General features: G+C 47.0%; 1 protein-coding gene across 1 annotated transcript; it reads right to left on the bottom strand.

Annotated features, from left to right (window-relative positions):
• Positions 1-6,096: 6,096 nt before the first annotated feature.
• On the bottom strand, positions 6,097-10,635 carry LOC147884097 (pentatricopeptide repeat-containing protein At4g21300-like). The gene is made up of 4 exons (XM_087398625.1): positions 10,331-10,635; positions 10,055-10,265; positions 9,902-9,978; positions 6,097-9,813 (listed from the first exon to the last, which is right to left on the bottom strand). The coding sequence occupies exons 1-4, from the start codon at positions 10,385-10,387 to the stop codon at positions 6,694-6,696; spliced, it is 3,465 nt and encodes a 1,154-aa protein (XP_087254751.1). The 5' UTR covers positions 10,388-10,635; the 3' UTR covers positions 6,097-6,693.
• Between the last annotated feature and the right edge of the window lie 711 nt (positions 10,636-11,346).

Here is an 11,346-nt window from a genome sequence, read left to right as displayed (position 1 = left end):
TCACCCCATTTGAAGACTACATTCTTCTTTGTCAGATCATGAAGTGGAATGGTAATGGTGCCTGATAAATCTCCTATAGTAGGAAAAGAGACCAAGAAGCCGCATACTTCATGTATAGTTTTCAACTTAGGCCATTCTTAAATGGTTTGTATCTTAGCAAGATCTATCTATATCCCACTCTTAGAAATAATATGCCCCAATAATGAATCTCTTTTAGGAAAGACTCGCTCTGTTTGCTATTTACATAGCTATTTACATACAGCTAATGGTTACACAGCTCTTGAAAGATAATAGCAAAGAAGTTGCATGTGCCCTTCTTCAAACTTTGAAAAGATGATAATATCATCAAAGAAGGTATCTGTGATGTGCCTATAAGGACAAAAAATACGCCCCATTATTCTGTTAAAAGTGGCAGGGGCATTTGTCAAACCAAATGGCATCACCAAATACTCATATAAACCAAAACTAGTGCAGAATGCGGTCTTGTGCACATCTTGTGGCTTGATGATAGCCACTTTTTAGATCTATCCTGAAGCTTCACTTAGCTAATCCAACACATCATCAATGCATGAAATAGAGAATTTATTCTTGATAGTTATTTTATTAAGTACACGATAATCAACGCACATGCAGAAGGAACCATCCTTCTTCCGAACCAAAAGTACAAGGGAGCAGAAAGGAGAGGAGTTGGGCTGAATTAGTTCTTTGGACAGCAAGTCTTGCACCTGGGCCATGATTTCCTCTCTGTGTAGCATTAACCTTGTAGGGTGGTATGTTAGGTGGCTCATTGCCTGGCATAAGTTCTATGAGCGCCCTGCCTGCCTTCTCCCTCCGCCCTTCTGCCCCCACCTTTGCCTCCTCTTCGGCTCCGCCTCCTCTCTGCTCTTTTGCCTTTGCCTCTTCCCCCGCTCCTCTCCGCCCATCCACCATCGCCTTTGCCTTCTCCCCCACCTGCATCCCACCTTCCCTCCCCGCCTCCACCTCCTTCTCCCTCCCCACCTCCACTTCACCTCCATCTCCGCCGCCCCCGCCTCTATATTTGCCCCCCTCCACCTCCTTCCCGCCCTCTCTGAGCCTCCTCCCCTGCATCATTCCCGCCCTCTGCGCCTCTATTCCCAACCCCCCCTACTGCTTTCTCCACCCCGCCTCTCCCTACTGCCCCTCGCCCTTCCCGCTCCTTTCTCACGAGTTTTTCGCCTCCCTTCTTCGCCTCCTCCCCCCTCGCCCCATCTCCTCCTCCTCTCCGCCTCTTCATCTCCTTCCTTCCTCTCCTTAATTTGCAGCAGGAGCATTTGTGTTTGTTAGGAGGAAGATCTTGGTGGTGACCATTGTTTTGGCTAGAGGGGCTCTATGGCAGCACCCTCGAATCCCATAGCCGTTAAGGTCCTTTCTCTAGCTAACAAGCAATAGGTACAACAAGCGGTTCAGTCCCTCCAGTACAAGGCAATTCTGGGTAGAATCGTGGGCCTCACACCCACAAGGCGACAGGTGCGCCATTGCTCAGGTATTTGGCACCGTGCTCAAGTCTCCGCCAGATTTGGTTGCATCGGTGGTAGAACACGACGGGGTCCCCAGCATCAGATTGATGGTTGAGAGCCTAGAGTCCCTCCCAGAGTTGATCCTCCTAGAGACCCTTGAAGGGGGTACACTTTGCCAGTGAGTGGAGATTTCTGGGTTACCAGGCCAGTGTCTTCGTTGCACACTGATGGGTCACGTAGCAAGAGATTGTCCTCGTGGCGGCCAAGGCCGAACTCCTCCCCCCCCCACCTGCGCAGAGCAGGCAGAGTCAGCAGGCCAGAGCCCAATACCCCCCTAGACAGGAGCAACAGGAGTCTCATACCCCCTGGGTGACCCCCTCAAAAGGGGATTGGACCCACGTTAAAGAAAAAGAAACCAAGCAAACAGGCCTGAACGTGCCACAGGCAGAGGGCTGGACGCAGAGAGGGGGAGAAGGGTTTTTTGAGTGGCACCTAAGGAGGAGCAGTAGTAGCAGGAGCCCATACGTGGAGACCCACCCCCCAGCGGCAAGGGCCACTGCCCAGCTAGGTGATCCTCTTGTGATGGAGGTTTAGCGTCCGCATTCACCCTTGGATCAGCAGCCCCGGGAGCTCCTGATGCTGTGATGGCGAAAGTTGCAAATGTTAGCCCGGCAACGGCTTAGGAGGAGCAGATCTAGAGCCCCAACGAGCTTGATTAGTAGCTGGGACCTGTGGTTGCCCCTACGCCCCCCCCCCCCCCCCCCCCCCCGCCCCCCTCCCCCTCTAGATCCCTCTCTCTCTCAGAGGCGAGGCTTGGTGGCTTAGCGCCTTTACGAGCAAGGGGCAGGGCAGCGGATGAGAGAGATTGACCTAGCCATCCCTGAGTTCTCGTGGGAGGGACTTTGCGTGTGGATGGAAAACAGATGGTTGGGCCAGTTTTCTCAGACTGGTGTCCCCTTGAGGAGGAGGATGCAGTAAGGCAACACACAACCCTTATGCATTATTGGCACATGTGACACTGCCCCCCTGAGATGTATGCTTGAATGAGTTGAATAACTTCCGGCAGGAAGTGATGTGCTTGCTAGCACCACTATTAAAGAACCAGGCATCATGAACATCTGAAACTGCCATGCAAGCATCATGAACATCAGGATTATTCTGACATGTAACCAAGAAAGCCCAATGCTGGTCTTGTGCAAAATTAGCAGACTCATGTCGATCTTCTGCACTAGAAGAACCAGATACTGCAAGACCAGACTACTCCTTATCAGATGCAATGCGCTTCCTGCATTCAGAACTATCATGCCCAGGTTTCCGACAATAGTTACATCTCTTCTTCTTCTTATTACCCCCTAAAGAAGAGGCACCATGTGAATGAGCAGCATGGGAATGAGGGGGTTTACCAGTTCAAACCTTGCCTTTGCCTTTACTTTTGTGCTAGGCAGCAAAGGCTCGCCATAAAAGCATTGCGATTCGCACGGCTTTGCTCCTCTTGAAGAAGAGAGCAACCAGCTGGTCAAATGAGAAAGGTTGGCATTGCCACCTGCAACCAACCTCAATGTAATAGCAAAGCCTTGATAAGAATCAAGCAACCCATCAAGGGTATTAGAAACAAGCTGAGAATCAAGCATAATCTCATGAATGTTGGCCAATTGCTGTTTCAAATCCTTCACATTAGTAAGATAGGCATCCATGTTACCACCCTCGTCAAGCTTCAAATCTTTTAATTGCTTGCGGAGATAGGCAACCCTCTCGCCTCATTCAGCACCTGATACAAAGATGCAAGCTGATTCCATGCTTGCTTAGCTGTCTTGCAAGACCAGATGTGAGGGATAATAACCCGTTTCACTGAAAGAGCAATCAAGGCATGTGCTTTGGCATCACGACCATCCCATTGAATATGCTCTTGTGTAGGAGGCAAAGCACTTGTAACAGTAGCTGCAGGTATTCTAGAAGTAGCATTAGAACCATCACTTGAAGACCCATCACCTGAAGTAGAACTAGAGGCAATAGGTGCAGCACCAAAATCGGCATTTCGTGTAGGCCTGGCCTTAGAACATGAAACAACATGCCATAAATTCTTAGCAACCAAAACATGTCCCATCATGTATGACCACATGGGGTAATTGGTGCCATCAAGCTTGTCATCAGCCCCAAGCATTCCAAAAAGGCCATCTTTGTTGCTAGCCATTGATGCAAATAGAGAAGCAGTAGCACAATGGACAAAGGCAAAAACGAGAGATACTACCCTCAATTGCAAGAACTAGTAGCTGCACAAGCCTCAAGGCTTTCAACTGCACAATAACTTGCTGTCCCAACAAAGAAGCTGAATGAACAACAAGTATGTGGCTTCAAGAGTGCAAGAACCAGTCCCAAATGCAAAGAATGGTGACCTTCAATGCTCCAAAGTGTAACAGCAAGGCCCAAACACCAAGGTAGGTAGCGAGAATCGCTCCAAAATGCTTCAACAAGCTCCAAAGCTGAAATTCGGTGGTGTAGATCAACTCACACCGACGCCAAATGCAACCGTACAGCTCTAGAAACAACTCAGATTTCCGTACTGATAGTAAATGACATGCTGTCAATTTCGTACAGCATTCAATGCTCTTGTCGGAGACCGTACTGCATTAATGGCACCTGTCAATTCCAACTGCATTTAATGGGCCCGACAGCAGTCCGTACAACAGTTAATGAGTATGTCAACTAGCCGTACAGCAGCAAAGAGCCTGTCAGCTATCCGTACATCAATCAATTAGCTTGTACAGCTCACACATGTGGCGAAATCTACCTGTACGAGCAATTAATGCAGCCACCTGCAGTCAGTACAGAGTGTACGGACGTCCGTACACCACACGTGGGAAGCATTTGATTCTGAAGAGTCTTCAATGGCTGTAGTAGGATAGAAAATGAGCCGAAAATGCAGCAGCAACTCCAAAATGCTACTTTCCCGCAACGGAAATGCTTGGAGAAGCCTCCGGTGTTCACACGTGTGAAGTTGCCTAGGGAAATGAGGCTTGAGCTGACCAGCAACAGAATGGGCTGCCAACCAGCTCCCAATGGCTCCAAGAGGACTCAAGGTGGCTGGAAATGGCTAGAGGGTGGAACCCTAACCTGCTCTGATACCAATGTTGGCTATGGCAAGCAATGGAATCTCAAAAAAGAGTGATGGAATAAAAAACGAGATGTTGTATTGAAAATGTTGCAACAACAAGTGTGGAGGCTCAAGGGTGAGCCAACATAACAAAACCCTAGGGCTAACTTCCCTAACTAGACTAAGTGTCCTAACTGACCTAGGTGGTACATGTACTAACTGTACCAATAGTCCTAACCGACTATAACTAGGCCTACAAGGCACATACCAAGGAATACGTGGCATCTATGGATAGCCCATAGAATGGCCTACACTCACTGCCTCTGGAGCTGTAGCGCATCGAGGATTTGGATGGGAGCCCTCAGGATTATGACCCGTATGCAAAGCCTTCAGAGGGACTACACTTGGGGAATGGTGGCATGATTGACTAAGGGAGTACACGCGTTCCAGATTGATGAGATCTCCCTAGCTTACTGGATATAGGGTCAGAGCATTCAGAGGATAGAGCTCCATGAGGCCGTCCCTCCTAAAAGTCTCGCTCCTCCTCCTTTGGACGACAGTGTATGGGAGGTAGTAGCCAATATTACTACGTGGAACATTTGGGTTGCTCGCTGCAGTCTGGTGATAGGTGAGCATCCAATTCCACCCTCGGCTACCTTGGTCGCCATTTGGTAAGATATCATCTACACCCTCTGCACCACCTGGGAGTGTGGGACCCCAGGCTCTAGGGCGACTATCGCAAGGCATGCTCGATTCTGCAAGGCTTGGCCTGCATGAGTTTTTTACTTTTTCACTCCGCGAGGGATTCACTTGGCTGTTAGCCCTAGTACCAGAGATCCCCTAGGCAATGAGCTGGGTTTCTCTGGAACAAGCCGATTTTTCCTTCAACCTTTTCCTGGTTTTTTTCATACTCAGCACCTTCAGGGCTGCTGTTTTGTATGAAGTCTTTCAAGCATTATTAGAAGGCTCTTTTCTTTGCCCAAAAAAAAAGAAAGTTCTATATGATGATCTTCTGGTCTCTCAGGGGAAACTCCCCTGGCAAGACATCTGAGAAGCAATCTTTAAAACTCACAAGAAACCGATTTTTTTTCTTTATCAGAAGCATTCATCTGAGTATGTGTTCTTAAATCTTTTTCTTTAACAAAAACTATGTACGCGCAAACAACAGACTTTATTGCTTTTCCAACAAAAGTCTCAGATACAATGGGAAGAGTCTCCCCTCTGTTCTTCGCAACAATCCGCTGGGCTTTTCCTTTATATACAAAATCCAACACCCTCTCTGGGAAGGATAACTTCACTCCCTTACGATAAAACAATTCATTGAACATTTGCTAATAGATTGCTGAGAGAAAGGAAAAAGACAATTGCAGACACAAGACACTACACTAGGGCCCAAGACCAACTGGGCTGGACTGCCGAAGGTAATATATTTCTTGATGCAAAAACTGAGTACAAGCTGGCAGCCTTCCAAAAATGAACGATTAAGTTACAAGAGAGTGGAGAGACCAGCTCCCCACAGTTGGCAACTGCGACTTGTCCAATTCCTAGCTACTACTTTCTAGTTACATGCCAATGACTTGGCAGCTTCTGAAGTATTCCAAGCCCTTGGTCTCACGCTAAGGTAAGCTCCCACTTGTAGGCCAACCTTAGCCAGTCTTCCAAGCCCTTGGTCTCACGCTAAGGTAAGCACCCCCTTGTAGGCCAGCCTTAGCCCCTTGAAATAGGGCAATTTACCCCGCTTGTACCTGCAACAATTAAATGTAGCGCACAACCACGGCACCCATTAATTGTAAGCTCTTGTATGAAAAATTACATTTGGCGTCCCCACCAAGCAAACCGGTGCACACAAATAGATACACTCTAGTTTATCGGGGTCAACCCTCTTTGACAATGGTTAAGAATCGAGGTCAGAGTCCTTAACCCTAGTCAAATCTCTCTGACCGCAGTCAGCACAAATGCTCTGGTTGACCGAAGTCAACCCTCGTTGGCCGAAACCAAGACTCCTTGACCGATGTCAAGCCTCATTCACCGAAGTCAATGCTTTGACCAAATGAGAGAACTCTTTGACCATAGCCAAATAAAAGAAAAACTCTTTCACTATAGTCAAATAAAAGGTCAGCTTTATTATTTACTTATGATATTTACAGCTTGGTAACACTTTGCATCATTGGATATGTCCAGTGACTCATAATTCAAATCTGGAGCATACCCTTCCTCCCGCATTTTGAGGGAAAGCCCTTCTAGCTTTGCATATATATCTTTGCTTTGGGAATGAGTATCCCCCTCCCAAAAGGTATGCACAATTCCGTCAACTTCAGTCCAGCTCTGTCCTGGCTTGTTCCATGCTTGTTTTGTGATCCTCATTGCCTCGACCTTCTTCTCGTCCTCGTGCATGCCAGCAACTGCATAGATGCTAGACATTAAAACATAAGCTGCAGCATCTTTCTCATCCAATCGTACTGCATGTTCAAAAGCCTGTCTTCCAAGCTCAACATTACCCCACTTTCGACAAGCACCCAACACAGTATGCCACAATTCAAGACCAGGTTCGAAAGGCATATTCTCCACCATTGCGACACCCTCATCTAATCGGCCTGCACGGCAAAGGAGATCAACCATGCCAATGTGATGCTCAATACTTGGAGTGATGCCAAAATCTTTAATCATGGCCTCAAAGAACTTCTGGCCCTTATCCACTAGGCCCGCATGATTGCAGACACTAAGAACACTAAGGAATGTGACCCCATTTGGCATTACACCTTCTCGTATCATTCTCTCAACCATATCAAAAACAATTTCACTTTCTCCTAGCTGGGCGTATCCTGCAATTAGGGCACCCCATGATACTACATCCGGAGAGACACCTTTCAGTTGCATCTGTTGAAAACAGTTAAGTGCTTCCTCACAAATTCCATGATCAGCATACCCTGTAATCAGTGCACTCCATGAGATCACATCTCGAACTGGAAGCTTGCCAAACACTTCCCGTGCTTTTGCAAGTGAGCCACATTTGGCATACATGTCAACCAATGTGTTGCCAACATAAAGATCTCCTCCCAACCCCTTTCTGGCAATCTCAGCGTGTATCTCTTGGCCCATGTCTATGGCTCTTACAATGCCACAAGCCTTCAAGCTGCAAACAAGAGTGACAGCATCTGGGGACACATCCTCTAGTTGCATCTGTTCAAAACAGTTCAGTGCTTCCTCACCAAGCCCATGCTCCGCATACCCTGAGATTAGTGCATTCCATGACACTATATCTTGAACTCGAAGCTTGTCAAACACTTCCTGTGCTTTTGCAAGTGAGCCACATTTAGCATACATATCAACCAAGGTGTTGCCAAGAAAAGAAACTGTGTCCAACCCCATTCTGGCAACCTTGGCATGTATTTCTTGGCCCTTGTCAACGGCTCCTGTACTGCCACAAGCTTTCAAGCTGCCAATGAATGTGACAGCATCTGGAGAGACACCCTGCAGTTGCATCAGTTTGAAACAGCGCAGAGCTTCCTCACTAAGCCCATGATCAGTATAGCCTGTAATTAGTGCACTCCATGAGACTACATCTTGAACTGGAAGCCTATCAAACACTTCCTGTGCATTTCCAAGCAACCCACATTTGGCATACATATCAACCAAGGTGTTGCCAACAATAGGATCTTTTTCCAGCCCCCCTCTGGCAATCTCAGCATGTATCTCTCGCCCCTTGTCAATAGTCATTATATTTCCACAAGCCTTCAAGCTACAAACAAATGTGACAGCATCTGGGGACACACCATCCAGATACATCTGCTCCAAGCAATCCAACGCTTCCTCAGCAAGCCCATGCTCTGCATATCCAGCGATTAATGCATTCCAAGAGACTACATCTTGAACTTGAAGTTTGTCAAACACTTTCTGCGCTTTTGAAACAGAGCCACATTTGGCATACATGTCAACCAAAGTGTTGCCAACAAAAGGCTCTCTTTCGAACCCCTTTCTGGCAATCTCAGTATGTATTTCTTGGCCCTTGTCTATGGCCCCTGTGCTGCCACAAGCTTTCAAGCTGCAAATAAACGTGACAGCATCTGGAGACACGCCCTCTACCTGCATGTGTTCAAAACAGTTCAGCGCTTCCTCCCCTAACCCATGGTCTGCATATCCTGCAATTAGTGCATTCCATGAGACTACATCTTGAACCAGGAGCTTATCAAGAAGTTCACGTGCTATTGCAAGCAAGCCACATTTGGCATACATGCCAACCAAGGTGTTGCCAATGGAAGGAACGCTATCCAATCCCTTTCTGGAAATCTCAGCGTGTAATTCTAAGCCCTTGTCAATGGCTCCTGTCCTGCCACAAGCTTTCAAGCTGCAAACAAACGTGATAGAATCTGGAGAGACACCGTCAAGTTGCATGTGTTGGAAACAGTTCAGCGCCTCTTCGCCAAGCCCGTGTTCTGCATATCCTGCAATTAGTACATTCCATGAAATTACATCGCGAACTGGAAGCCTGTCAAACAATTCCCTTGCTTTTGCCAGGAAGCCACATTTGGCATACATGTCTATCAAGGTGTTGCCAACAAAAGGATTTGCATCCAAACCCTTACTGGCGATCTCAGCATGTATTTTTTGGCCTATTTCCACATCCTTCAACCTGGCACAAGCCTTCAGTAGAGCCACAAACGTATGCTCACTAGGATGTACAGAATCTGCTTGCATTTCGTGGTACAGGATGAGAGCATGCTGTGATATCCCACATTCAACGTAACCCATGATGAGAGAGGTCCAAGCATGCTCATTCGGATCAACCAACCTGTTAAAAACCTGCAGCGCATCGCACATCCTTCCACATTCGACCAACATGGGGACAAGAAAGTTTCCAAGAGATCTATGAGCTTCCAGCCCACTTTTACACATGTAGGCGTGCAAGCGCTTGGCATAAACTGTATTTTTCCCTTTTCTACACTTCTGCAAGATGCATATGGAGTTCTGAAACGAAGGCAGCTGGGGCATCCGTTCCAAAGAAGTGAGTGCCTCCTCTAAGTTGAGCGTCTCCCAGCCACAGTCATCTAGCACTTCTCGTGCTTTAGGTGTGTTCCCCTGTTCTTGAGGCTTCGACCAAATCTGACCATTGGAAGCTTTGGCGTCATGCAATCCCTTGCTTCTGGACTCATTTTCCTCGAGCATTTCTTTAAGATTGTACCGACAGTCGACCCATAGCAACTCCTTGGTAAGTCTATGCTTGAAATCTGGAGCCTTTGGGTTTACCTGTTAAATAAAATTCACAGCAGACTCATCAGACTAGACGATTTGTCTACATCTTTACTTGTACAAGATCATTTTGTTGCGCACTTACTTTGTTCTTTCTGCTGTCCCACCACTGACAGGGATCCATGGAGTACTCTTGCCATAAGAGCTCTGTGTTTGACCCATCTGCGAAACATGAGCACAATGAGAACCAAGTGCGACATATATGGAGATTGGAATTAGAGAATCTCCCCTGCAGTACCTGAACCGGAACTTTTGGAGGTACTTCGAGTAGAGCCCAAATGTGTGGCGATAGGAAAACTGGTGTCCTGGAGGACGACTGCAAAAAGGGGTCCCTGGCTTCCCCCACAGGGGGACTGGGGGGAAGCCAAGGCCATGGGACAGAGGGCAATCAGCTGAGGACGGCTATGGCCAGCGTGTGTGCGCACCCCTCCTTGATGGCTATGGCCAGCCTATCATACTCAAAATCAAAATCCAATTCAGCATACTAGAGCTGCCCATGCCCCCCCAATGGTACCTTGAATGCATCTTGGCCATCGGCTGGACGTCTCCAGGCAATCGTGTCTCTGTCCATGGCCCACCGGGTAGTGCCCAGAGTGCGCTAATCTCTAGACACCTTCACACAAATTGATAGGTTCAAAGAAATAAAGTGAAAAACTCTCAATTCGCATGAATGGGAAGGTTCAAACAAATCACGAGAGTACAAGTGTTGGTGAGCACTCCCTTGTGTAGCGGGATGGGCAAGGTACACAAGGACGAGCAAAGCAGCATGAGCATTATGGCGAAGACACGCTGGGCTGGGTAGCTTCAATTAAAAAGGTGGGACACTTTTTCGGAAAAAAAAACATAGACAGCTATCTAGAAGGGGTGCTAAAAAACAATTTTACATGACCCATTAAACTCGTATTATGTCTATCAAAAAATTTTCCTAGATTTTTTCTCCCTTGATGTGTCTTCCATGCCTTTCTCTCTCTCTCTCTCTCTCTCTCTCTCTCTCTCTCTCTCTGTGTGTGTACTATTGCATTCACATCAATCCAAAGTGTTGGAAAACATATGAAGCAACATTAGGTGCATCCATCCACACATTGTCATTCCTATGGCACCCAAGGCAGGGCGAGACATTAGCCTTCTTCGCACTTGCTCCCATGATTTAGCCATTGAAATAAGAACATGGAAAGAAAAGATTGACTATGCAAATTATGTGAATGTCGAACATTGAAGATGAGGAACACTTCACACACATGCCCGGCCTATGCAGGCATTACAAATCACTTTTTGGCATTAATTAGTTGATGTATGGAACTATCCCAGCTTCTTGAAATTAGCCGTGCATAAGGATTCAACCTTATGATCTCTATGAGGGGAGACTGTATATGTTCTTGCTAGGTCTCATAGGTCATGTCTCATTGGCCTACCGACGAGGACACTAATATATCATAATCATCATCATCATCTCTCTCTTTCTCTCTCTCTATCTCTCTCTCTCCTCATTTATTATAGACACACACACACACACACACAATATAAATTTGA

The sequence above is a fragment of the Dipteris shenzhenensis genome, chromosome 27 (genome assembly GCF_047967505.1).
Source record: "Dipteris shenzhenensis isolate YYH24624 ecotype China chromosome 27, Dip_SZ_1.0, whole genome shotgun sequence".
Classification (NCBI taxonomy): Eukaryota; Viridiplantae; Streptophyta; class Polypodiopsida; order Gleicheniales; family Dipteridaceae; genus Dipteris; species Dipteris shenzhenensis.
This window is presented reverse-complemented; position numbering and strand designations above follow the sequence as displayed.

Bases quoted from the DNA above. Each gene is read 5' to 3' on its own strand.
- LOC147884097 (XM_087398625.1), bottom strand. From the start codon at position 10,387: ATGGACAGAGACACGATTGCCTGGAGACGTCCAGCCGATGGCCAAGAT. The intron at 10,266-10,330 runs GTACCATTGGGG...TGAGTATGATAG, and splicing joins ATGGCCAAGATGCATTCAAG to GCTGGCCATAGCCATCAAGG. The intron at 9,814-9,901 runs GTAAGTGCGCAA...TTTATTTAACAG, and splicing joins GGGACAGCAGAAAGAACAAA to GTAAACCCAAAGGCTCCAGA.